Source organism: Battus philenor, unplaced genomic scaffold, assembly GCF_028537555.1.
Source record: "Battus philenor isolate CCGP_79_NKW_IND1 unplaced genomic scaffold, ilBatPhil1.0.hap1 SCAF_9, whole genome shotgun sequence".
NCBI lineage: Eukaryota > Metazoa > Arthropoda > Insecta > Lepidoptera > Papilionidae > Battus > Battus philenor.
In genome coordinates this window covers 10,253,446-10,280,901 of record NW_027181759.1, presented here as the reverse complement: position 1 = coordinate 10,280,901, position 27,456 = coordinate 10,253,446, and the positions used below count along the sequence as shown (strand labels likewise).

At 32.7% G+C, this 27,456-nt stretch overlaps 2 protein-coding genes across 5 annotated transcripts; one reads left to right on the top strand and one right to left on the bottom strand.

The window, feature by feature from the left end:
- Positions 1-256: 256 nt before the first annotated feature.
- LOC137932421 (ubiquitin carboxyl-terminal hydrolase 7-like) lies at positions 257-14,302 on the bottom strand. 4 transcript variants are annotated; one of them, XM_068776034.1, is made up of 23 exons: positions 14,101-14,302; positions 13,883-14,012; positions 12,991-13,112; positions 11,360-11,688; positions 10,839-11,002; positions 9,844-9,961; positions 9,624-9,765; positions 9,194-9,368; positions 8,397-8,589; positions 7,635-7,788; positions 7,058-7,194; positions 6,605-6,701; positions 6,114-6,350; positions 5,680-5,953; positions 4,931-5,022; positions 3,646-3,803; positions 3,043-3,150; positions 2,462-2,624; positions 2,093-2,214; positions 1,723-1,858; positions 1,480-1,638; positions 1,078-1,171; positions 257-972 (listed from the first exon to the last, which is right to left on the bottom strand). In XM_068776034.1, the coding sequence occupies exons 2-23, from the start codon at positions 13,959-13,961 to the stop codon at positions 857-859; spliced, it is 3,369 nt and encodes a 1,122-aa protein (XP_068632135.1). In that variant the 5' UTR covers positions 13,962-14,012; positions 14,101-14,302; the 3' UTR covers positions 257-856. The 4 variants fall into 4 exon arrangements, with proteins under 4 accessions (XP_068632135.1, XP_068632136.1, XP_068632133.1 ...); XM_068776035.1 differs by having other exon boundaries at positions 257-957; XM_068776032.1 differs by having other exon boundaries at positions 13,883-14,030; positions 14,101-14,191.
- A 1,053-nt stretch (positions 14,303-15,355) lies between these two features.
- Positions 15,356-26,707, top strand: asun (integrator complex subunit 13 asun). Its single transcript, XM_068775728.1, has 13 exons — positions 15,356-15,660; positions 16,160-16,234; positions 16,918-17,063; positions 17,290-17,436; positions 18,379-18,469; positions 18,932-19,060; positions 19,997-20,107; positions 21,363-21,523; positions 22,022-22,162; positions 23,240-23,390; positions 23,822-23,964; positions 25,484-25,632; positions 26,434-26,707. The coding sequence occupies exons 1-13, from the start codon at positions 15,445-15,447 to the stop codon at positions 26,664-26,666; spliced, it is 1,893 nt and encodes a 630-aa protein (XP_068631829.1). The 5' UTR covers positions 15,356-15,444; the 3' UTR covers positions 26,667-26,707.
- Positions 26,708-27,456: the final 749 nt, after the last annotated feature.

Genomic DNA, 27,456 nt, shown 5'->3' with positions numbered 1-27,456 from the left:
ATGCGTAATATTTCCGGGGAATATTTTACATTTACAACTTTGTGAGCAGCTACTTTGTGGCATTACTATTTTACACAGTATATATTTTTATGCGCAATTCTTCATGTAATGCTTAATTTTGCCGAATCACCAAAAAACCTTAACAACCAGTCAATTGAAACGAGACATTTCAACCTCTAATGATTGGCACAACTTTTAATAACGTCATTTCACTCTCCCGCCTAACCAACTGATTGAACTAAATATAAACAAAGTGTATAGTTGTAATTATGATTTCTAACCGGGCCACATTTCTTTATTTGAAAAATTAAATGTAATGGAAAATTTGATAGTAACAAGAACCCAAGCATTGGTTTGGATATAAAATAAATAATAAAAACTACAAATTAATGATCACTGCGAAAACTTCAGCTTGAAGAACTATTGCGTTTGCAGTTTCACGCACTATAAGTATTCTATGAACAATAAAGAGGGTAGCGAAGGAAGTCAACTCAGTGTCAGCGTTGTACATTATGTGTTAATAAGGCTATTAATTACAATGCTATTCCACGCGACAGTAACAAGGTTGCTTGACATTGGCGTCGTGTAAGTTTCAAACAAACAATTCACCGTTTCTGAATATCACTACGAAACATCAGTATCCATTCTCTATAAAGATTGAAGGTGCAGGCAAATGCAGGTGTATGGTCTACAAGGACTAAGATAGAACGCCTTGTCTCTTCCCTCACCCATGTCCTTTTCAATTTCTTTCTTGGTATGATGTAACTATCGCGGGAGTATGTGGCTATGGTTTTCGCCCCTGAGTAGTACCAGCGATATTTCCTCGTCAAGCGAACCAGGGTGCGAAGTTTATGGCTCAGTTGTATATCTTAATCGCCTTCTCTAAATAATTGGCACGGGATCGTTTCGGGGTTTTGTTGATGTGTTCAAGCCCAAGCCAAGGTCTTCCCGTCGCATCTGGAAGTGAGAGATCTGTAATTAATTTTAGCACACATTCTTATGAGAATTAGAATTTCTTCAAAGTTGAATGATGATATATAAAAAATGGGGGTTAAACTTTCAAGTAATGGTACTTACTTGCATTACTGCTCGGCCTAAAGTCGAATACATTGATTGTCACTCCTTCACTTATGTAAATAGGTCTACCATTCGTCACAATGGCGAAATTGTACTGAAAATCAAAATGTGTATTAGTACATAAAATAAACTGGCAATGTAGCGAAAATCAATTTAGATGACAGATGGATTGCACAAAAGAAAAATGCATTCACTACAGCCACATATAAAGCTGTTGCTCAATAAGCAATTAGCCAATTGTAAGTCGTCATATTATAAAGCAATATAAAAGTTTTTACATGATAATGTAAACACTCTCTCTTTAATAGTAAATGTCTGTGATCATAAATATACAATAATAAAATAGTAAGTAAAGTATTTGGTACTGTAAATAATAGAAATTAATTTAAAATAATTAATTACCTTTTCCCACTCCTTATCGGGAATATCTAGTTTCTTCTGAAGACGGTCTTTAACTGCTTGGAAAGGCTCGAGGTGCTTTACACGTGTGTAGAACGGGATTCCGAACGTCGCATACACTTGCTTATGGAAATGTGCGCAAGGGACCAAAACCTCGTCATCCTGAAAACACAGGGCAAATAAGTAAATAATTACCAAGTGATAAAGTAACGATTATTTTTAAGATTTTTCTTCCGTAAACCTCACCTGCAAATGCAACTCATCTTTCGGTATTTCCTCTATTCTATAAAGTCTTGGAGGCGATATTGTCACTTGATCCAGAGTCAAGTCTGGGTCAGGACCTGGTAATACTTTGTGACACGATACCTCGACAATCCTTAATCTGAAATTAACCAATAAATTCGGTATTTAAAAAGTTTGTTATGTTGGGTAGGAATCCAGCCAAGCTGTGATTTTGACATACTAAATATTTTTACAAATAAAATAGAATGTCTGATTAGTTGGTACCTTCTATAACCCTAGTGTTTGGTGACAGAGATATAAAACAAAACATCCGTCGTAATTGAATTTCATTAACAATATGTATTTCCATTTATAAATCAAGTTATAAACAAACCTGCCAGAGCCATCTGGAGACATTTCTACCACCTTTGCGGCCTCTTCTAAAATGTCTGCCACCTTACCCCCTTTATTAGGATACAAAATCAATTCTTTATCTTCTTTATAATTGGGGCCAACCTGAAAAGCAGTTTTAAAGGATTAAATTATATAACCGAAATCATACTCAATATAACAGGGACTTTTAATTAAATATGTATTGTACAGCAACATAGAACAATAGCATTTTGCAGCATTTCACGAAACTTGTTGAGAAAATGTTGTAAGTAAATATTAACAAAATATTTAAAATGTGACTATAGTGAAAGATTAGTTATTAAAGTTAAGTTGATATACAACTTGTTGTAATATAACCTTCAAAACTTACCCATAAACATTTAAATTGCTTCTTGTTGTCCAATTCATTAACTTTAATGGACAAAATTTGATAAAACAATTTCTTAGGGCACTTTGGTTTACAGTACACTAACAAATCCTTAAGCATTCCATCATATGAATATCTTAATGGAGGTCCAGGAGTATCTTTGTAACTGCAACAATTTTTTTTATTTTATTGTACATATAAATATTAATCAACCATTAGTTTCAATATAAAATTTTAGCATGAACAGGAAAAACCTTTGGACATTATTGCCATGAAAATTGTGATTGTTATACAAACATTGTGAGAAAACTCATATTATGTTCTGCGATAAATCAAATTTCATAAATTTCAAAATCTTATTGTTGAATTTATTGATTATAAATTTGATAACAAAATTTCACATATAAAAGTTATAAATTGAAATTCCACTTATTACGAATAATGTCCATTTATTTTATTTTTTTAAGTTTTTTTATAATAATTAGTACTATAATCGGCCCTTGTGTGATCTAAGCCTTTTTTCTTTGGTACACAAATACGTGTACATATATTAACGTTATTTAGATTCCAACCAGGATACATACTTTTGACATTTAAAGAACTGTATTAAGTAGGGATCGACGTTCAACCGCTGTCCAACTGCACGAGCCATCTGATCATATCGCATTTGCATTGACAGCTCCATGGTAAATCTGAAAGAAATAGGCATTTATTGTTAATAACATAGATTTTATGTTTTTGGGAAATGTTCCGCGTATTTTATATCAGACATGTATTATAAAATACATGTCACTTAATCTCTCATATAGTGTATACAGCTATTATAGGATGATTCTCAAAAGGTTTTATTGTTGTCATTTTAGAATTATTGTTGTTTTATTGCTTACACAACCAAAAATTTAAAAAAGAATGTATAGTATATGGATAAACTAAAAAAATAGATAAATAACTTCATATTTACTAGCAGGCTGTACTCAAACCTCAAATTCCATGTAAGGTAAAAAAAATGTACAGAAATATGCTCTGTGTAGGGTAATCTGGGGTATATAAATATTAGAACAATACAAGATACTTCATCAAATATTTTATACCTTTTATCTATATAAAATATTTTACAATTTTTATTGTTCATGATTATTTATTTTAAATACTTTGTTCTAACATCCACTACACATATTGATACTGACCCTGGATCATTGGGCACAGTTTTGTCGATGAACTGCACCTCGACCTTGTAGAAGATGTACTTGAAGTAGTCCTGGCAGGTGGGCAGCTCCAGCTCGTCGTGCCGGTGGTCGGCGCGCTCGAACACGATGATGTCGCCGTCCATCAGTTCGTCCAATACCTGGCCGCGTGCACACGACTCAACCCGAGGGGATGACAACCGAAAGAAACGGCGTCATGGACACCATTCCTCTCGGGAGCAATGACATAAACATCAAATCAAAATCCAATCAAAACCTACGACTCTTAGCTTTACTTTTGTTCGCACATAAGCAAACATTGTAAATCGAGTCAAAAGCAATCAATGCCAGTGCAAAACGAAAGTTCAGTAAATTGTAAAGAATCAAATTATATAATCCATAACAATTTTTTTGTTTAGAAGCAACAAACCTTTAAAGAAATTTTTATCATGCAAAAACATATAAATCAAATACGTAAAAAAACTATGAATATATTTGAAAATTATTGAAATTGTCAGAAATTTAGCGCACAAGCATCTATCTACATTGAGCATCAAATATTTTTGACATAACCAGCTAATAAAACCTCAAACTAATATATGCATATTATTGGATATGTGATAAAGGAATGGTGTAAAGAGAACATCTTGTCAATGAAGTTATGTTGGAGTCTTGGTACAGTGCCCGGCGATATTTATATAATGCACGTCGACCTTTGAAAAGAGAAAATCAGCTAATTTCAGCTTCGTAATGCACTATCTCTGTCCCACACTACCTATGTAACGTTTTGTCAATCATTGTATTTCGTGCGACGGAGATAACGCTCCAAGAAGCCGAAATAAGCCGATTGTCTCTTTCCAAAGATTGATGTGCAATATTTATCGTCGGGTACAGTATATGACAATAACACAGTCATTTAAAATTAAATGATAGAAAAATTCATGAAAAGCATGATCTTAAAGTACCATACCTGCATGGAGCCAGTGAACTATAAATCATTAGTACTGACGAAAATTGTATTAAATAAACATTAATTATTACATACATAGCAAAATTAAATATAGATATTCTCAGTTTTACATAAAAATGGTATTTAATAGGTATTTAGTTAAAAAATATAGGTTTTAGAAAAATATTGTAGCTACAATTTAACTTTATATATGAGTTATAAAAGTTATGTATATACATATCTCAAAATTATTGCTTCTAATATTCCACTTAAAAGTAATTTTATAGAATAACTTAGAACTAAATAAAAGTTTGACAGAGTAAAACTGATAAATAATACCTTTTCAAGAGGTTCATTGTAATTGTTGATTTTTTCCACAAAGTCTGGTTTGATCTCTTCATAAAGGACAAGAGGTGTGTCAGGAGGAAAACCTGTAAAAATAGAAATTGTATTATTTACACCATTAAGCAGTAAGACGGTAAAACAGTGTCAGCATTTGGTACGCAATCACAGCTTTAAATTAAGAGAGGACAAGGTCTCTCCACTCGCTATGGTGTAGTTAACCGGAAAATAGATATTTGCATAATTATTTGGTAATTGTAACAAATAGAACGGACATAAACAAAGGGGTCTCCCACAAGACATAATGCCATCAGTAAATTGGGTCCAAAGCTATTACACGGTCAACTATCAATTATATTTAAAGATTAAGCATTCAATAATTCAGATCAGAGGTTCTCAGACTTTTTCTCATAGAAACATGTAAACTTCCTGCAGCTACAATTCTTCCACATTGCAAGTTTTTTATAAGTCTGAGTTTCCTAAAATATTATCTGCATATATTGATAGGTGAAGTCAAGCCAACATGTTATTTTGATACTATATAGTGAACCTCCCTCATTTATCCATGTGTAGATAAGAAATAAAGCATTTAAACACCTACGAAACCCTTATTGTTAGGGTTACATTTACTTTGTAAATATTAATAACATATTGTTTTCTACACGATAGAGAAAGTCATAGGTATATCCAAACATTAGAACTTAATGTTGTAGTAAGTATTAAGCAATCTAAATTCAAAAACATACCTGCGCGTTTATTGAGTATTGGAATAAGATCAGCAGGCTTGCTTGCAATTGGAAGGTAATGGTGTCCGCAGTAATGTATGCGCTTTTGTTTAGGATCATAGTACTTAAAGAATAGTACGACATCATTTTCCTTGTCGAAGGGCGGCAGTGCACTGAAGCCAGAGTCTGGAGGCAGCATCTCGAGGAATATGTTCCAAGGGTTCATGTTCTCAGATATATCAGCAACGGTCTTCAGCTGATCATTAACAATGTCCAGACAAGTGGGTCTACATGTCTGTTAAAAAATTACGACCACATTAGATGTTAGGTCCAAAGAGGTCATTGGAAAAAAAAACTAATAACGGAAAAATTCCAATTTCTTCAGGTATTTTTAACAAGTATCGAAAGCCAAAGTTAGAAGAAAATCCTTTATCAAAATTCAAAGTCTAGCTTACCTGATTAGAGCGCGCGCTGAATGGCCAGGGGCGGATATGCTTAAGCGGGTAGCGGAAGTTTTCAGCGAGTGTCTCCATGAGCTCGGCAACGGTCGCTTGCTTGCGTACGCGGAACACCCTGTAGTGCGCTCGCTCCGGGTCGTACAAGTCGTTGCCTTGGTGCCCGTCGAATGCCTCTTCAAGTACTACATTTACATTCATATACAGGTGCGCTTCGTTGCGTTCTTTGCGTCGTATCTGTAAAAGTAAATTTAAAACAATGTAATACATCATACAACATTATAAATACGAACTATGTAAATAAGTAGGAACTTCTACCTCTATAGTTATCCTATAAACGTGTTTTTATCTATTTTACCATTCAATATAGATATAAGTTAACATATCTACAACCATATGGTAACAATTTTATAATTTAACATAGAAACAGTTGGTAAAGCAAATTGGAAATTTAAAAAGACAATATAAGCAAAACCTAGGTATTGACTTACAGTTTCTATTCTCTTTTCTTCAGCCAGTCTTTCACTCAGTTCCGTAGGTATGTCTGCTTGTGTTACTTCTTGTAATACAGTCTTCAGTTGAGAATCTCTACAAGCAAATTTTACATAAATGTTACTATAAATATCTATCAACCATAATATAACACAAAAAGTCTACATTATAAGAGAACACCAATAAATAGATACAATTGACAGTTGACAAATGTCTACACATTATGAAATACAGTTCATTTGCACAATAATTTGTATGGTATCTTTCCCCAAAAATACAACATTTTGGCGTTCATTATACTAAAAGCAGAAATGTATGCGAGATTTGCACTTAGGCAATCATTTATTTTAAAAAATCTACCATAGGTAAGTTATAATACTGTATGAATACATTAGAAACATTTTTGGAGTTAATTCTTTGATTAAACTGCTATAATGAAAGATAATACCCACCGTATGTACACCAACATGTAAGCGTTGGTACAATGGCGAACAGTGAGCGTCATATCCTCGTCGTGGCCGCCGTAATTATACTCGATGGCCTCCTGCTTCGTACAGCGCGATACCACGTCGTCGTCGAACTTACACCACTGTAGTTGTCGTAAAAAAATATTTTTTTGAAAAATGAAAAAATGTTTTTGAAAACTGTATACTAAAAATATACTTCTCTAGGAACTGTTTGGTCCCTACAGTACATTTAAAAAATTATACTTTTCACTAATTAAACCATTCTAAATTATCTTTTTTAGCATCAGGCTATTTTTAATCTTCATTATTAAATCATGAAATTTGATGGTTATTTCCGAAAAGCTATAAATAGTATCAATAAAATCTGTATCCTTGCACACAATGGTTACACTCGAAATAAGGGAGCAGATTGCCTGAGCATTGCATATATATCATAAAATCATATGCATTGTCACATTGTTAAATACAACTTTAATCACGAAATAATGTAATTTAATATATATAAATTTATATACATATATATTGTTTAAGATTATGGGTAACAATTTATTTAATATCCTACCTTTCCATCACCCTTCGGGTTAATAAACACAACGTAATGCCCGCCATGATTGTCTCCAGAGTGCACAAGTACTGCATGTAATGTATAATCGGCAGGAGTTTCAGGTTTCTCTTGCAAGTACGCGTCCAAATTAATATGCTCGTAAAACTCAAACCTAAAAATGTATTGATTACAATTAACACTAACAATAAATATTTAGACATGCTTTTATAACAAAAGCGCAACATTTATATTATTGTATTATTAATACTAACAAGATTTGATGTCGTTGGTTTTTTCATTACTTAATAATCATCTATTTTTTACTACAACCCATTTGCATTAAGAGTGTAGGGAATTATTATTGTAAGTCAGCCTCAACATAAACCCTTAACAAATAAAATCGTTCGTAATTACAAAATACCTAACAGTGACTAGTTGAAGGAATATGCAGCATTCACATACTATGCTATCAAAATACTTTTTAGAATTGATTTATTATTGGCAGTGCCATTTTTGGCAATTTGAATTTGGAGCCATTGTGTTTGGGTCAATTTTGTAAATATTAAGTACATAATTATAAATACTCTTTGTATATATGTAACATAGACCACATCAGTTACACCTGGCTTTAACTTTTCTCATTCTCGAAGTAGGAACAAACACATGCATGAATGGTATCTCACCTCACTTACAAAAGCCTTATTCACTGCATTCATTGGAATGTAGAAAAAGTATAAACAAAATAGAATTACAAAAACTTTAGTTATTAGTTGTACTTGCCTGTCATTAAACTTGACTGAACTATCAGTGATGGGATCATACTGGAATCTCATGAGGTGTAAATGCAGCACTGGAGGAAATGATGCAAAAATCACACCTTTCTCGGCTTCCTGCAAACCATGCTCGCCAGCATCATACTTATTCTCACCATCTAATGTTTCAGTGCTAATGTAATCTTTAAATGATTCATCAACTGAAATAAATATTAATTTTATAAGTTATGGCAAAATTGAGAAAATAGTGTTGCATTGATAGCAATATTCTTCTAAGGGCAAAGGTTTCCTAAACTTTGAGACATGGGCGATTCCAAGGAGTGAGTAACTTCATAAATTAGGGTTTAAAAAAATTAACTTGCTTTCGATAGTGAAGAACTAAAATGTTGTCTACATCTGACAAGCTTCACAATGAATACTTATTTAACATTCTATTCTGTGGTGACTTGAAAAGAGATTTTTTTTTTGAAAACTTTTAATATGTGACTGAAACTCAGTTGAAATACAAATTTCCATAGATCTAATCTTTACATTTTTATCGAGTTTTGGGGATATGATAGAAATGTAGTTACATCTCTGTAAGCCACCAGAACCAGCTTAATTTAAAATGTGGTCTACAAGACCAGAAACTTCTGTTCTAAGGAATAAGTTTTTGGTAATTTCATGGGATGTTAAGCCAATTTAAGGCCAATTTCAATGTCCCTTCAAAGTCACATATTGAATCTAATGAAAGAATAAACCCAAGAGTTATCATCAAAACTCTGGCATGTTGCATCAAAAATAAAATGAGTAAATAGTACTTACTATTCTTCTTCCCTTTAATATTCAACTGTATATCATAGAATGTCTCAACGCGCGTACTAGATACATTAACATTTTTACACTTGATATATGAAGTCATTTTTCCCTCAAAAAGGCGGGGCACTGTTCCCTCTACACATGTGCCTTTCATTTTGCTCTCCAATTTGTCTAATAGAACCTATAAAAGGATATGTTAAAAACTATTTCCAAAAAAAAGGATTTTTCACAAAATTATAATTTTACAAGTATCAAATTCTATTAATAAAACAGGGTGTTTATTACATTTAACCTTACAATTTAATTTGATAAAAGGTTTCATTAAAATAAATGGCTAAAATACAAACAGAACTATTTTTTAACATTATTATTTAGGCAACATTTTAGTTTAAGTTAATGTGAAGAAGTGACAATAGCATCAATTGTTTTAACTTACTCGCAAAAACTCTTGGACGTCATGTTGCATAAATGAATCTAATGTTTCCCAACCAAAACTTTTAGTTAACTTCTTTGTTCCAACTGGCTTATCCGAAAACTGTAACTCATAAAAGACCCTCTGCAGTGCCAATGCAACAGATCTAAAATCAAAAATGAATAAATTTAGTAATAAAAGGAATTTATATTACAAAATTTCCAATATCTCTGACAGTTTTTACCTTGTACTATCATCAGATTCTGTCGGCATTTTATATACAGCCTTACGCAACTGATTTGTAAAATAAAGTGTTTGCAACAGTGAGTTCATATAACATGTTGCACCCTGATTCTTAAGACCTGAAAGACATTGACAATGATGACATTATTACTCCTGCTTAAACAATTATTTCTTTGTATTTCTAGCTAAAAGTGAATAATGAGTAAAAAAAATTCAACATGAAAGTGGTCTACATTCAAAAAAGGGTCGTGCGCTCACAGCCCATACATTTTGAGGTAGATTTCTTTCTCCTATATTTGGACCATAGGTTTACATTCAGCTTTCTATGAGCTACCAAACTCTTTATAAAAGAAAATTCCACCCCCTCCTTTTCAAAAAATTCTAATAGTAAACACCATGCCACCAATCCCTAATATAGACAATACTCTGATCATTTAGAAAAGAACAAAATATAATAATAATCAGCAATACTTAATGGTTAAAAGTTACATTTTTACTTAACATTGGACAAGAGTTAAAAAACTAGTGAAAAAAAATCAAATTATTATGTTTTTATAAAAACTGCAAAAGGTTTTATTATGCTTTGATTTTCTTATTCATATTAGTCTGCCATTTTAAACATTTGCAATTTTCTTCATAACAAAATTGCCCTTTTCTTGATAACCAAAACACTTGATAGCAAGTGGATGTAATTATATTTTTTGCAGGTAATCTATGAAACAGATTTTAATCATGCATTAAAATTACAGACAATCTTTAATAATTATAATCTTTCATTCAGGAATAGGCTTAGTATGACGTAAATAAGTAATAAAAATAAATTTATAAATGTTGACTAATAATAAAAAATTAAGCATATATCATCAATCAGAATAATAAAAACGTCACACCCACATTACTATTTAAATGAAATAGACCACTTGTTTGGCATTTATATCACTTTGCCTGTTAAATAGAAAAAAATAAAACAATATTATTTATTCACTTTGAACTTACCAACATATCCAGTATGCTTCTTGGAATCCCAAGACACTCCATGTGGTGCTTCAGCTGTAACATGTACTTCCAGAATAATTGAATCATCTTTGATATATCCTCTCTCAGGATCTAGGACGTCATTCCATGTCATAAAGTGAGAGAATCCCCAGTCGTTTTCCTTGCTTCAAATAAAAAGGAGGTGCTTAATGATGTTAAGAAATATTAAACAATCATGTTATGAATATTTGCTAAAATATATTGAGAATTTCATATTCAAATGGTGTCATGAGTTTTAAACATTTCCATACACTATAATTAGAAACCACAAAAGTGTTGCGACAATGTTTTTACAATATGCACAGCTAACTCCATTAGCATAAGAAATAAGTGAGAAGTTAACTTAATATTTGCTGATGCACTATGTGTAAGCAGTAATTTAACACAGTAATTTAAAACCAAACAAAAACTTCTGTGTAATGTAATATAATATGTAACATATATCAAAACAGACAAACTTATATCAAAACAGTATTACAAACCTGTAAAACAAATGTTGTATTTTTCTATAGAATGGCTCTGTATCAGGTTTTTGAGAGATAAGTCTCAGTTCAGCCATAGCATAGCATGACCAACTAGAAGATTCACTCTCTCCATTACATTGGAGAAAAAAACCCAATGATTTCTGCTGTTGACGATCCGGGGAAGGTGCTTGTCGAGGCATCACCATGATCTTCCATGGAAGGTTACGAACATAACATGGCGGTGAGAGCACAGAATCTTTAAGACTTCTAAAGTTTTGTACAGTATAACGGAAAGTTGCTTCTGATCTTGCTTCGTCGTCTTCCATTTCAGCATCAAGACAAGCCAACTAATGGATTGAAATAAATAAATTAATATAAATCACCAACATAAAAGTTCCTTCCTTAATTCAGAACACAAAGTTAAAGTAAATTAAATCATATTTACATAATTCTTAATAAAAACACTGTCCTTATATACCTTGTATAACAATCACAATTGAATTAGCCCTATTTAAAATGTAACATAAATAAATCATTATCAAAATTGTAGTAGTACTTCTAACTTTACTAAGAACTGTGTTAGACATTTACTTTCTATCTAACAATGCAGCCATTGTCTATTCAGATATAATATTCAAATTTAAATAAAAAATTCAAATAACATATTTACCAAAACAAGGTTAATGAACCCAATTCAATTTAAAAAAAATCCAAAGTCAAAGACACTGTATAAAGGATTTTATGATATCCTTGGTAACTGACTTTATTAAGTTAAACAAAGATAAGTTAATTTGATAAACATTTAATGATAAGCTTAATCCCAAAAAATACAATCACTGGTCACTAGATGCAGAACACTTTAATTAATGAACAGTAAGTAATTCTAAACTACTACATGTCATGTGACCAGGTGGCAGAAATCAATAAACACTTTATCCAATTGAAGCATGGTTAAAAATAGATATGATGATGAAAACATTAATAGAGTTATTTGTCACAAAGTAAACAGAAAAAAAAAAAGTTACGAAAATTTGTGTAAATCTAATGCCAATCTTGCAAAAATGTGCTATCAATCTTTCCTATGGTATGTTTATTATGTAAAAACCTTCATGCTAAAAATTATATAACTGCTAAGATGACTGAAAAAGAGAAACTAGAAAAGAACCAAAATTCAGAATAAACACAGAAATTTAAGAAACTAATGAAGTATTACAAATAGTAGTTAAAGAGAAATTTTAGTATTAATCTGAAATGACCAAACCAGAGCATTGCATAGTAAATGTTTATGTTACTGTATAAGAATGATATTAACATCATTAAAAACAATTACTGATAATGTCTAATAATTATGTTAACTTAGCCCCATGTAAACAACAAGAATACCACTAAACATCATATGAGATTATTGTCAAACAAAAAAAATTAAAAATAAAACCTAAGCCTTTTTAAATTTATTTTAAATTTGTTAATACTCTTGTTATTCATTTTTTTATATTTATACACATATTGTATAAAAAATGGAACCTCCATTGTTTAGAAAAATAATTGAAATTATTATTTTTAACAGAAAACATTTAACAACACAATTATATCTTATTGGTTATAGTATTTAAAGAGAATTGAAAAAAAATTAAAACATCATAAATTACCGGCATATCAGAAGACGTAGTCTCCTGATTCTTCATGACTTCACCCATAACAACCTCACCATTGGATTCTTTTACAAATTCTTCATCCCAAATCTTTTCAGTTGCGGTGTCTACAGTCTCCACTGAAATAATAAAAAGATTTTGGAAAAGGTCAACACATGCACTTTGTGAAAAATTATAGAATAATAAAAAGTCAAAAAAATAAATTGAGACCTACTTAGAAAGAAAAGTCTATTGTTTTCATGACATAATATTTTGAAAATAAGTGACATTATGTGTGATGTAACTGATGATAGTTTTTTTTTATTTTTATAACAGCCAGTATTTTTGCACAGACTGCCAATAAGATATTAATAATAAGAAAACAAAATATTAATTTTGAAAATTTATCATTTTTAGTAGCTACTTTATCAGGCTTATTGTTTTAATTTAATTATAATAGTGAATAGATTACAACAACATATCTGATTGTTTAGGAATAATAGCTAAGCTACTTAATCTATTACATTAATATTTTGACATGGTTTCTCATTTACATTTAAAACAAAGCAATCTAAATTTAGATTCTATGTGGTTGTACAACTTGCACTTTCATAACAAAGAAATGCTGAATTGGGTGTTTATATTATCAGCAAATACGAATTCTATAAGTGGTCCTATTTTTAACTAATTAGTGACCATAAGCAAATAACCAAAGTGGCTGAATTAGCAAACACAATTAAGGTTAAGATACATGTAATCATTAGCGAAGGACTAAATATGAATTTCGCTAACTTACTCTGATCGTATTATTCTTATATTCTTTAAACACCTTGACATTCAAAAATATTTCACAAGAATCTTTCAAAAGCTTGTGTGCACCTTAAATCTTAATAAGTATATAATGACTAACCCTCTTGTGTCTCCATCTCTTCAACCTGATTTACATTGGAGTCTTGCTGCTGCCTGTCCGGGGCAGGCGTGTGATTCATGTTAGCCGGGCGCGCCACCGGGGACTGTCGCCCACCACTTTTAGAAATTTCCTAAACAATTAATACCCACTAAGAAAAATTTCACAAAGTCTACTTAATTATACAACTTCAAACGTCTCATTACTTGCACAGCACGTACCTTTAAGGCCAGAGGATTACCTTCTTTACACCTGCTAAATATTCCCTGAACAAACTTTAACGAACCTTTCTCATCGACTCGGACGCCCTGTACACTAGGGATTTTAGTTTTCTTAGAGGACAAGATATTAATTTTACAAGAATGTTTACTAGCGGCACGGCCGATGTCTGCAAATTTTAACACAAGGACCTGATAATAGTGAACGCTAATAGCACATTCTTAATTTAATAATCATTGCCAGTTCAGTTTTACTTAATCACGGTGTCATGAGACAGAGTACAAAATATGACTCCAGTTTCCGGTTGAAGAAGTATTTTCACGAAAATAAACAAAATGGTGGATGTCTAATTTAATTTCTGGCTTCAGATGTGTGGCCCGGTTTGATCGACGAATGCACCATTTTATCATTCTCTCACATTCACCGTAGAGCAGCCCAAAACGTTAAAATGTATCGGTTTTTATAGCTATTTATTAAATATTTTTTAAGAAATATAGTTTAACGGTAAAATAAACATAATATTGTATACTTTTAAATATTTACGTATTAAGTCGTGACAATATTTAAAAAAAATTATGAATTTTATTTGTCCAATATACCTTAAAAATGTTCTTCATTGAAAATTGATTTCTTTGATTTAGAACTGTGTAGTATTGTACAAAAATATTTTTTCATAAAAGTGTTCATTGATCTTTAAGTTTTGTACACGTGTTCATCGTTAAAAATATACTTGTGGTATTTTCTACCTGTATTAAATTCATAAATATTTACATTTTGAGTAACATTTAACAAAAAATAATTGGTTTAATGTTAAAAAATTAGTCGTTAATCTCATTAATTATTAGATTCTCACATTTAAAATTTATAATTTTGTAAATAAATCTTTTTTAAAAAATTGCCTATGAAACTATTTCGGAAAATAATAAGCAATAATTTATTAAAGAAAAATCGTAAGAAGACAATTTTCATATCTTTAAATTTAGTCATAAAATAAGATATAATAATATGAAGGTTACAGAATTTGTTCTAATAAAGACAATTATTATAAACAAATAATAAAGGAAAGAAATTTTTTCCTTACATTTCGAATCAATCAAGTTACCGTTTTTTTTAGTTTTTCTCCTTCTGAAAAACTCTTGTATAAAAATATAAATTAAAAAGGAGGCTCGTGGACATAGACAACACTGCGTGGATAACGCTCACTACCTGTTTTTATACCATAGATAGAAATACTATAAACACAAATATTATGACAAGTGTAGGAGTTAGATGTCTAATCGCAGATTTTCAACAATTATTTCACATTTTATTGTTATTTAAATATATCGTATAATACTGGCTATGCAATGTTTCCAACAAATCACAAGACCATATTCGTTTTGGATCATACTCCGTACTTCGGAATATCGTCAGATAACCCAATAGATTTTGATGTTTCGAAAAGTCGGGGACCAGGATATGTTTCCTTGCCTCCAGTTTGTAAGTCATTGTGGACTTGCAGTGTCGAAGCAGCGGTTGAATATTGTAGAATTGTATGGGATCTTTTTCCTGATGGAAAATTGGTAAAGTTGACAGTTTTCATATTAAAAATATATAATTTTAGTTAATATTTTTCTTTCATCTAAAAGTATTAATATAAAATTTACTACCACTTCAAGCTAAATTATTGTCTCCTATTAACAATATGTTGTTATGTCTCAGAGTCAGTAAGTTTTTACCTACTGTAATTTAATATATTGTAATTATTAAACTTAATATTAAGATATTTTCTAGCTTGGTGGTAATAATTTATTATTAATATATATTAATTTATTTTTATTTATAATAAATATTAATTTTTTGCAAAACATTCTTAATACTCAAGATGCAATTGTATGTTGTCTCATTGTTTCAATTCTATGAATATTGCAGTGGTTTTGTATTTCATACTTTTAGTTTGATCAAATAATAGCAACTGATGAAGCTGAGTTTTGACCTTGGGCAACTACAAACAGAAATGCTGAAAGTGTTGAAAATTACAAAACAACATTAATTGTTTACAACTTGTTTTTTTTTTTGCAGATTCGCTTTGTAGTTAGTGACTCAGCAGCACATATATTGAATACATGGGCTGTAGCTCAACAAAACTTAACACATGTAAGTTTAGGTACTGAAATTTTAAAAAATATTGTATTGTCATTGTTTATTTTGTTATAACTACTGTTGGTACTTATATAACATACATATAATAGGTAGGTGTATATATGTAAAATTTATGTATAATCATCTACAATATGCATTAATAAAATGTTGACATTTGTGCAGTAAATTAATTTCATTGTGTAAATAGTAATCAAACATGAATCATTAACATATATATATGTCATTTTGATTTTAAACCTTTTTCTAAGTTCTTGCAGGCATTCTGTTAACTGTAGTTGTTATTTTTCTGAATGGATTAGAATGAATGTAATTAATAATCAGTAATTGAGTTTCTTTATTTAATTCTTTTATAGACAAATGAAAAAATAATAATAGAAAAATTTATGTAATAGTGTAGCAACCCAAAATTTCGCTTGTAAAATAAATAACTATTGCCTTTTTTACAAAATATTTACACCAAAATAAGATAAAAAAATCAATTTAAAAAAATAAATAAAAAGAAAGGTATGTAATATGTTATTTCCATGAAAATAGAAGTTTCTTATAATGTGGTTGTTTTTAGATATATAGTTTGGATTCTCTAGAACCAACACCTTAGAATCCTCTGTCCTCATATGACTTGGGTACCTAAAGTTGTGAGGTAAAAATCAAGCCATTTTTATGTTTCTGTTTGATAGATACTAAATGGCCTGTGTTTGGTGGGTCCTGTCCGACGTGGAGCAGGTGGTGATGTGGTTGGCTTGTGTGCTGCTATTGAATCACTTGGTGAACCATCACCAACACAATCATCGCGGCCTACTACTGAGAGACATTTTCAAAATCGGTTAGTCACATATCTTTTTTGTAAGTTTCATATACAATGACATAGAGATAATCTCTTTAAGATAACATATTAAGTAAACATTTTAGTTATATTTTTTTAGAAATCATGGAATATTTGAAAGGTTTTCATTTTTAATCAAATACATGATTAGCTATAATATTGTTTATTGGGACTGTATTATCATAGAGCTTTTGCATTGTTTTCCAATAGCTTATATTTGTTTCAGAGGCAGGATAATATGCATTACAAGTGCAAGAGATGATGATTCAATAAGAAGTTTGGCCGAAATAGCACTAAACACTTTAATGCAACAAAACAAAAAAGCATCTACCATTCAACCAACACCTAGTACTGAAACAACACCAAGTCCCCAGTAAGTTTAATTATGTTAGTTCATTATATATATAAGAAAAGGACCAATATATAGCTACTTCCGCCATGCAGCAGTGCCGTCGCCATGAAGCAATAGTCAAACACAGAGTGTTAGTGTGGCACTAATTGGTGTAACATTACTCCTGAGGATGCCCCGTAGAGGAGTGAAACACGTGTTGAGTGATTTAACGGTGGTAGTTGTGTTATTCTCATCGTTTGCCGCATGCGCATTTATCAGCAGGCTGGCGGGCAGTGCACTTTATTGCACGACTACTGCTGTATGACGGAAGTAGCTATATATTGGTACTTTTCTTACTTAGGATGGACTTCCGCAAAATAACGCCTGAATCCATTAGACATAATGTATATATGTGTGTGTGTGTGTATATATATTTATATATATATATGTATGTATGTAATCGGTTACATGAGCGATGTCCACACCCACATCTTGGATTTGGCGAGGGACCTCTTTCTCGATGTTGTACAATTATATGTGTACATATAACAATATGTATACAATACGCGTACACAGAATAAACTAAAGTGTTGTTAAAAAAACTTTAGGGCCTGTAATTTGTAGCAATCAAAAGCTTTTGGTTCTTGACATAGGTGTAAAGCAGTAAATTTATTTGGCGCAATCTCATCTGTGATATTTGTAATAAATTTTAATAGTAAAGTAATATTTCTTTAATGGTAATGCTAATAATATAACAATAAATAATATTATTTACCGAAAATTTTACATGTCCGAATTTAGAACAAATTTAAAACTAGTATTTTTGTCCAGCTTTTGGGAGGGAATGGAACATTCATTTTTTTGAGAATATCTTTTTCACATGTACCATTGAGATGTTTGGCCTGTTACACCATCTCCTTGAAAGATAACCCTGTATAAAACAAAGTCTATATTTAAACTAGAATCAATTCTTAATTTTCACAGATCATTGGTAGTTCATTATTGTCACCTTGTGATAGTAAATGTTACACCAGAAAAGGCTGAAACAAGAGTTAATAATCAACCACTTACGGAGGTAACAAAGTATATTATATTTTGACCATAAATTTAATTTATAAATAACAATTTCATAATGATGCCCATGTTAAAATTAAATATTTCAAATGAGCTTAATTGAAAATTAGCAAAGAAACACTCTTCTTAATTGCTGAAACAGAATAGACAATGTGTATTGCACATGTCAATGTTTAATAGCTGTTACTATTTAGTACAATGAGTAGAACTTCTCAAAATAATGCGTTATAAATTATTGTCGTTGGAGATTCCACCCACAATGTGGACCGACAACCTTTCTAAGATCTTCGGATGATGCTGTATGCAGGCTGCTTCCAACCAATCACATTGAAAATCTGTGGGGCGTCCTGTGTACAGCTGTGTATGCCTTCCTGATGAAATAATGAAACTATTGTGGTATGAAATAATCCCGTGGTAAACATTGAAATTTATTATTTCATTCCTATTTATGTATTAATTTCAGATGGGAGGGGGCTTGATGAGTGTAGAAGTAATAGTGTCTCGAGCAAGTGCCCTTGCCAACCTCCTTGGTCGTCTTGTCCTGCCACACTATAAATTGGCAACAACTACTGTTACTGGAATTCCTATGAAGGTAAACTATTATACCATATTTTAAATATCTATTATTACTGACGATACTTTGAGGATGTTGTCATTAACCTTAAAATTTAAACATAGATTAATATATTTTACAAATTGGAATTTTGTGTTAAAATGTATTAATAATACTTAGTCTGGCCATAAATACTGCTATAATTAAAAATATAAAAAATTACGTTTGAATTTGGAATTTTTTGTGATTGTTCTTTGTGTTTTCTTATTTTTGCGCCAATATATTGTAAAACATTTTTTGATATTAAAATAGAGTGGGGTGATGGTAGAGTAGGTAAAGCGACAAAGCAGTTAGGGAAAAAATTCAAAGAAATCCTGTTGAAAAAAATTTTTTCTCGGGAGATAAAGATAGCTTCTAAAAACATGTCACGTATTTAAATGATAACTTAAGAGTTGCAGTCTATGTGTTTGTGGTAGTTATGACTGGCATCGTAACTGATTATGTAAAAAAGAATAGGATGTTAAAATCAAAACATCTATTTAAGCAGTATGCAAAGGGAGGTCACAGGTGTTAACAAATGAGACAAGTTTTACAGCTGACTAATATTATAACAAACAAAATGACTTTGTTTATGCTGAGAGCTCTGAAGATGCTTTCCAATTACTTGATAGAGTACACTGTGCATATTGTTTGACCTCGGTGATGGTTTTATGTGGTGTTTGAAGGGATGAAAAGAGATCAAAATATCAATGAATGTGTATCAAGATATCACTCTTGAGAAGGTCGTTAAGCTATTGTTATGCATGCCAATGTCAACTATGATTATGGCAACATCATCACTAACATTATTTGTATGAATGGTTTTACATCATTCAATAGCTTTATGATAGACCTTAAATTTATAAAATTTTTATACCTGCTGAACTTTTACTAGTTGTCAATTAGACTTTACTGAAATAAAAATTTGTTACCAAGGAAGAACAAAACGCCAGCTCCAGTGCTAATTATGATGTTGAAATTATACATTCGGCCGAAGCACACGCTGGTTTAAGAGCTGCACAAACGGCAGCTGAAGCCCTTGAATCCGTAAGTGTTTTTATTCTACTCAAAATTATTTTATTTATTTGTAAATCGATAAAAAAGATTTGATAGGCAGGTGTGTAAAGGCACTAGCTATTCCATTATGAAATTTATTCCAATAAGCGCCATATTGAAAAATGGTTTGAGGATAGAGTGCCATTTGATTTGAATAAAATAGCACTTATTTTATCTTAGCTAGAGCTAAGCTAAGAGCTGTTGTTCATATTTTTAGAAAAATATGAACAACATGCAAAAATACCAACAATATCTATAAGTCTGTTTTAATAATAAACCTCCAGATGTTGAGGTTTTTTAAAATTCATGTTGAAATTTTATTTAAACAGTTCCTGTAAATCTAACATGGTTAACGTTATATTTGTTGAAGGTCTAAAATTTATCAGATTACGTAACTTCGATGTAGTCTCACATTTGTTATGTTACTAATTTAGAAGTTTACATTCTATCTCTAATTTTTTTTTGTCCTAGAGAAATACTGTTTACACATTGGCATTTAAAGCCTCGTAGGGTTTGTAGTGCAGAGTGCTTCTTATTTTAAGTAGCTAGAAAACTTGAGTTGGGTTATTAGGTTCATTATTTTATCAGATTTCACTTTTAAGGATTTGTTTATGCCATCTCAAGATCATAAGTGCTTGTGAAAATTTTTGAAGAAATGTAACACCAGAATTATATGTATGGATTTCCATTACAATCACAATTGAACTTATAAATTGTTCTTACTTACACATAGAAGTTTTGCTATGAAATATATAAGTTTGAGATATTAAATGATAGGAATCTTATGTGATATCTGACTCCTTATACACATGGCATATGTTTTCCACATAATGCATATAATCAGGTAGTAGTCTATTAATATAAACATTTTATTCAATCAGAGAAAAGAACTAATAAACATGTCCTATTTAACATTGAAAATTTTATGAGAAGCATTTAGTATCTACAATATGGTAGCTGTCTAATTTTTTTTTCTTTTTATTTTATTCCTCTTTTAGTACAGTCTAACACTGCATCTCTAATTAATATTTTTTTAACCTAACTTACTCAATGAGATTAGCTGTGTCTAATATAAATTTTGTAAGCTGTAAAGTTTTTAATGTCCGAGTGTCTCAATGTAGGTCAGTCCAAGCTGTTTGAGTCGAGTGTGGTAAGAGTCATTATTTATTTTAATATACCTTCAAGATAACAAAGAGTAGGTTTTAAAATTTAATAGAAATAGTAATTATTAATAATATACCGGCAGGTGGTGCTTCGGTGGTGGACGCCACGAGGAGCGGAGGGCGGTGCAAGCGGTTGCAGCGGGCCCCTGTGGCGCGTGACACCCGCGGACGTGGCCTCTCGACCTTCAGCATGCCTAGTGAACTTCCTCCTCAACGGCCGCTCTGTGACGCTAGAAGTACCACGGTAAGACGTATCCAACATTACAATACTCCCTCTTCCTCTGCCGAGCCGCCATAGTCATGGAGATTTGTATGGCCTTTCTCTCAGTTTCCGGACCCTCCGCAAAAGTATGAACGATTTGATCCCCTCTTAATTTGTTCGTCACAAAGCTGGACAACTCTTGAATCTTTGGCCATTTACTCTACCGTGTATAACAAGTCTCTCTACAGCATAGTCTTTGTCTCGCGTAACATGGCGAGAATCATTGCTTTATCTTCAGTTCTTAGAGATTGAAGACATTACTGTGGAACTGAGTTCATAATATTAGCCACGTTCTCCAAATGTTTCATTGCGATGGCTTCGGTGTGTTAAAGGCTTCAGAGTGGGCGCCGCGGCTGGGTACGATGTGCGTAAAGCTTTTTGATTAAGGAGCTCTCAGTGGGCAGGCACAAAAGCAACATTTATCTTCGCAAGCTATCATTAAAAAGCGAAACTTTATTTTGTTTGTTCTGTTTTGGTTAGCAAAGGCGGCGGGCGATCTGCGTCTCATGTACTGGCAGCACAGGGTGGTGAGCTGTGGATTGGTGCGCTGGGCGGTCGCACTCCCTACGACGACCCGCCGGCACTCTCTGAAGGCGTAGGTGGCCGCGTAACTGACTACAGGTAGACCTATTGCCCTTTATTACATACACATACACACACATACACACACATATACATATATATATATATATATATATATATATATATATATTGATTCTTCCTTACAGAATTAACTCAGTAGGTATAAATACATATTTATACGCACGTTATATCAGTGTCTGGGCTTTTCGAAATTATCAAAAACTAATAAAGAGGATAAGTAAAAAATACTTAAATTTTGTTTATACATCTTACGTTTAAATTAAGAAACAATATTATCACATTAATGAGTGAAATCAGTACAGAGATATTACCCAGTATTTGATTTGGCACGTCGGAAATATAATTCTTTCACAAACATAATCTGTTTTAACTACTCTATATACATTGTTACATAAGTATTATTTTACTATATATGTGTAGGAAATAAACTATATGAACTGATATTTTCTCATGCAAAATCAAATGCCGTGTGCTGTACATTTTTTCGATTTAGGAGAAAAAAGTCCTGTTAAAGATTTCCTGTAATTATAATGTAAATATGATAAATTAAAAATACTTTGAAAAGTTTTATTTGGTACTACTAGATACTACTTATTATTACTTGGTACTTTAAAAAGTAAAAGTAGCCAATGACTTCCTGATTTCTGTTATCATAGATAAAGATAAAGTTCATTTATTCTACATTGAAATTTTTAACAAGACTCTTATCAAGCATCACTTTTTTAAGTCAATTCTATTTCTGACCCCGCTTTGCTTCGCAAAGTTATAGTTATGGTGAAGAGGCTGTTAGAATCTCCACAACAACACATCTTTTAAAAAAGTTTAGTAATCTCTGTGTTTGGCACTAATCGGTGTAACATAACTCCTGAAGATGCCCCGTGGAGGGGTGAAACACGTGTTGAGTGATTTGGCGGTGGCAGTTGTGTGATTCGCATTCGCAGCGGGCTATACGCATTTATCACTTTGTTGCACGACTACTACTGCATGTGCGCTAAATATTGGTCCTTTTCTTATTAAAGTTTAGTAATACCAAATTGCATACACTTTCTTCTTATTGTAGGACATAAAAGTAAGGTTATGTCTTTTTATTTTCAGAATAAAAGAGTTTGGTGCGCTGATGCAGCAAAAAAAGTTGCACCCACTACGCGGGGCGGGGGCCAATGCTCGTGCCAGGTCTAAGTTGCAGCGTCACACTACATACTGGCCGTTGACAATCTCTTCAACACTTATATTCAATTTGGGCTCGGTATGTCGTCAATGCACTCAATACATCCATTATTGTTCTATAGGTATGTATATACATAAACCGGCTTATCATGTTATTCCTCATAAGGCTTAGAGACTTGTTATTTGGTACAAATCTAATCCGAGGAATCTGAAAACAAAAGCTTGGTCACAATAGCTTGTGTAGATGCTAAGAAAAAGACATCCCATCTTTACTAAGATGACACCTTGTAAGATGTTAACATCATAAAAATTGTCTAATACTTTGTGTCGATTTGAAGTTACTCGGCTATCATTATCATTTAAGGGTAGGGGAGCATCCACTGCTAGAAGTGTAGGTCTATCCAGCTACCTACGTCTTTCTATCTTAACAAAGACTTTGTATAACTTGTGCACTCACTATTGTATGTTGTTGTCATTATGAAAGTTCTTATAATCCAAGCGTTATTTTAGATAATGGAGCCACTGACGAGGCTGGTTGTACAAGAATCTCTCACTGATGACGAGGTGGACGCTTGCCGTGGCGTATTGTTGTCGCTACTCGGTATGGAGTCCCGCCACGAACTGCCATCAGCACAGCTACCGTCGAACATGAGGCAAGCATAGACAAATTAATTTATACTATTAAATATTATTGGAACATTTTTAGAAGTAGTTTCCCTGTCCTAATTTAAATAAAAGCCATTGATTTGAAGTAAACCGCATGACTGTTTTATTTGGAACACTACTATATGGAATTGGTATTTATTCATCTACGAGAATAATATCATGGAATGTTCCAACAGTCTCACGGTGAATAAGTTACATACCTGTTACACTTTAGCCATTGCTAGAAGTCAACAAGAAGTTTATTTTGGTGCCAGTAGAAACTTACGGGTTTGCAAGCGGCCGGTAAAATATGAAGGTGTAAGTATCACCTAAAGATTTATGAATGTAACGAGAAATATGATTTTATTTATCTTATTTGAACACATTAATTATGAATTAAAACTGATGAATACATTTTGGTAAAATCAATTATAAATTACTTCATATATGCATGTACAAAGAAACAGAAGTTGGATACAAAATATTGTCGATGGTACTACTAAAAATATATTTAACACTTTCAATGTTGTTTATGCATATTTGTCAAAACAATGAATTATTATCTGTTCCTAAATATCCATATAAAAGTTTTAATTAACATAACAACATTAAGTAAGTCTAGTCGGTTGTCTAAAATACTGGCTTGTCTCAGTTAGCTGTCCCTGGTAATTGTGATGTTTTCTTTTAAGTTGAAATGTAGTCTACCAATCGGTATTTTTAGAAATCTGTGAGAGCGGCCCACGTCCAGCAGTGGACGTCCTATAAAGAAATGAATAATTAACATAACAACAACATCTCAATGTCTTTAATAGGAACAAATTGGAAATTATTTTTAAATGCTTTATTGTAAGCTAATAAGACAGACTAATTGACGAATTTTAATAATGTCTTATATAATGATAAATTAAGTCTGTTTTGGTTTTTATTTATTACGCCCACCTTCAAGTCGAACAATCGATCTTTGAACGTCATCTTGCGCTGCACTTGCCGGTCCGTGGTCTCTATTACTGAACCTTATAATCCCAATGGCCATCTGTTCTGCGCGCTATATCGCCCGCCCACTGCTACCATTACAACTTGCTAATCCGCTATTTTCGACTTGTCAAATTCTTAATTCGATGTCGTAAAGAAATCCCTAATATAGCTCCCTCTATGTCACGTTGAGCGACTGTAATCTATATTCTGTAGAAGGTAAATGCTGTTAACTATTTTGGCTTTAAATATTTCGTCTAACAAGAATTTATCAAATTCGCAATTTGCTAGCAAAATTAAATGAATTTTTTTATTATGAACTACCAAGAAAAGTTTTTATTGCTAAAATTACATGAAACATTTAGGGATATTCGAATAACGTTGTAATTAGTTTAGTAGAAATGTACATGTCGCGGTTTCATCGTTATCTTTCTGCAATATGTCGTTCACTACCAAACGTTTCTCTCGGATAGATTTCCAGTAAGACATGTCGGAAGGGGTCTGTATCCGTTTGAGTGGTATCTACTTAATATATTAGTATGAATGATGTTGTAGAGGCAAGTGGAGCGGGCGGCGTGAGGAGCAGTGGCGGCAGGTGTGGGGCGAGCTGGAGGCGCTGGTGCGCGCGCACTCCGCCTCGCCGGCGCATCGCGCGCTGCTGCGCACGCTGCTCGACTGCCGCGCGCACAACCACGCGCCCGACGGTACCTATCAATTTCATCATTATCATATCACCCGATAGACGCTCACTGCATCGCATGGGCCTCCCCCAAAGATCGCTATGATGACCGGTCTTAGGCTGCCTACATCCAGCGACTTCCCGTGACTTTGATTATGTCGTTGGTACACCTAAGGGGGGACCTCACGCCGCGCCTATCTATTTATTCTTTACTGTTAAACTAAGGTCACAGGAGTAGCTCAAAATGTTGCTTGTCTGAAGAGGTTAGTGTACCACCAACAAGCGTCTCTGAAGATTTTTCCGCCAATTCACACGCCCCAATACTTTCTGAAGTGGTAAAAATGATGACCAGGCATTCACGCCACAACTTAATCAGAATGCTGAACGCGTACTGACAAAGCAAGCCATGGATTCTTCTTGCTTTTGATCCTGGTCACTGTAGCAACGTCCAAGCAACTTGATGGCCCTCGAATCCAGAATGCATTAATGCAAACATGTATTCAAGGGGCGATCACTAGCCGTTATACATAGCGGGAGCAATTCTCTCATATTTAGCCAGATGTCTTGCAAGTTCTGTCCATTATTCCGCCAATAAACCTCATACTTTCTTTTTAAACACTAATATGTAAACTAACGCAAAGAATCGTGTGGGTCCACCAATTAATTGTGGTGTCCCTTGTAGAGATAGACCCACAGGTGGTCGCTTTTAACCGGTCCTATTGGAAGTCTATGGAGGAAGCTGATGCAGCAATAGACGGTCCTACGGTTGAAATGATGATGAATATTGTGTGATGAACAATGTATTATTAATTAAAGTAATTTCCAGGTGAATCTCGAGCTACGGTGATCCGGGCTACCACAGATTCTCCCCTATCGCCCGTAGGAGCAGGCAACGGGGCGAACAGCGGCGACGTGTGGGCGCCAAGGAACGTGCTGGACACACTGCTGGGTACGCCACGACCGGCACGTAGGCCCGACTTCGCGGGCCGCATGGCCGCAGGCAACAGAATCGCCACTTTATACCAACATTTACAACAAGACGTAGAAGCGCAACATTGAATTTAATTTATAAATAAAACAATCAACAGATATAAAGTTAATTGTTTACCGAATTTTTATTTCATGTAAAACTGGCTGTCACCCGCCCGCTTCACATAATTCAAATTTATATACTAAAAATTGGATAATATTCGTTTTTAAGAATAATGTTATTAATACTTTTAAGATATATTGAAAGAACAGCAAATAACATTCCAAATATATTAGCTGTCGCCCGCTCTCTTCACCTAACCCGGTGAAATTGTACTATATAGCGATCCAAACCGAGGCTTCTCTGGGAGCCCTCAGGCTTAACTATCTTAAAAAAGGTTTTAGGCTATGCGCCCTCAATGTCCTACCATCTGGCATTCGCAAAATTTGCAAATGCCACTTTGGCAGCGGTGAAATTCATACATACTTCCAAAATCCATTAGTAATTTTTAGCAGGCCAAAAATATTCTGACTTTGAACTTATAAGAGCTATAGTTTGAAAATATACATTTTTTGATGAACGCGTCCTAATCACTCCTGCGGGTGGAATTTCGTCAATAACATCAATTTCAAGCAATATTCCTAATAAATTTGTAGTCTAAGCCTTACTCTTGAGACATTGTGATTAACCAGTACATTGATAAAGGAATCAGAATTTATTTGTCAATCTATATAAATAATGATTTTATAAAAAGAACACGGGTCCTTATATAAAATCATTAAAATTTTCTCAAGACTAATAAAGCATTCATTGCTATGTTGTAACGGATATGACCTACATGGGTCGTTTTCAAGAACATTCAATTTCCTTTTCCGCGCT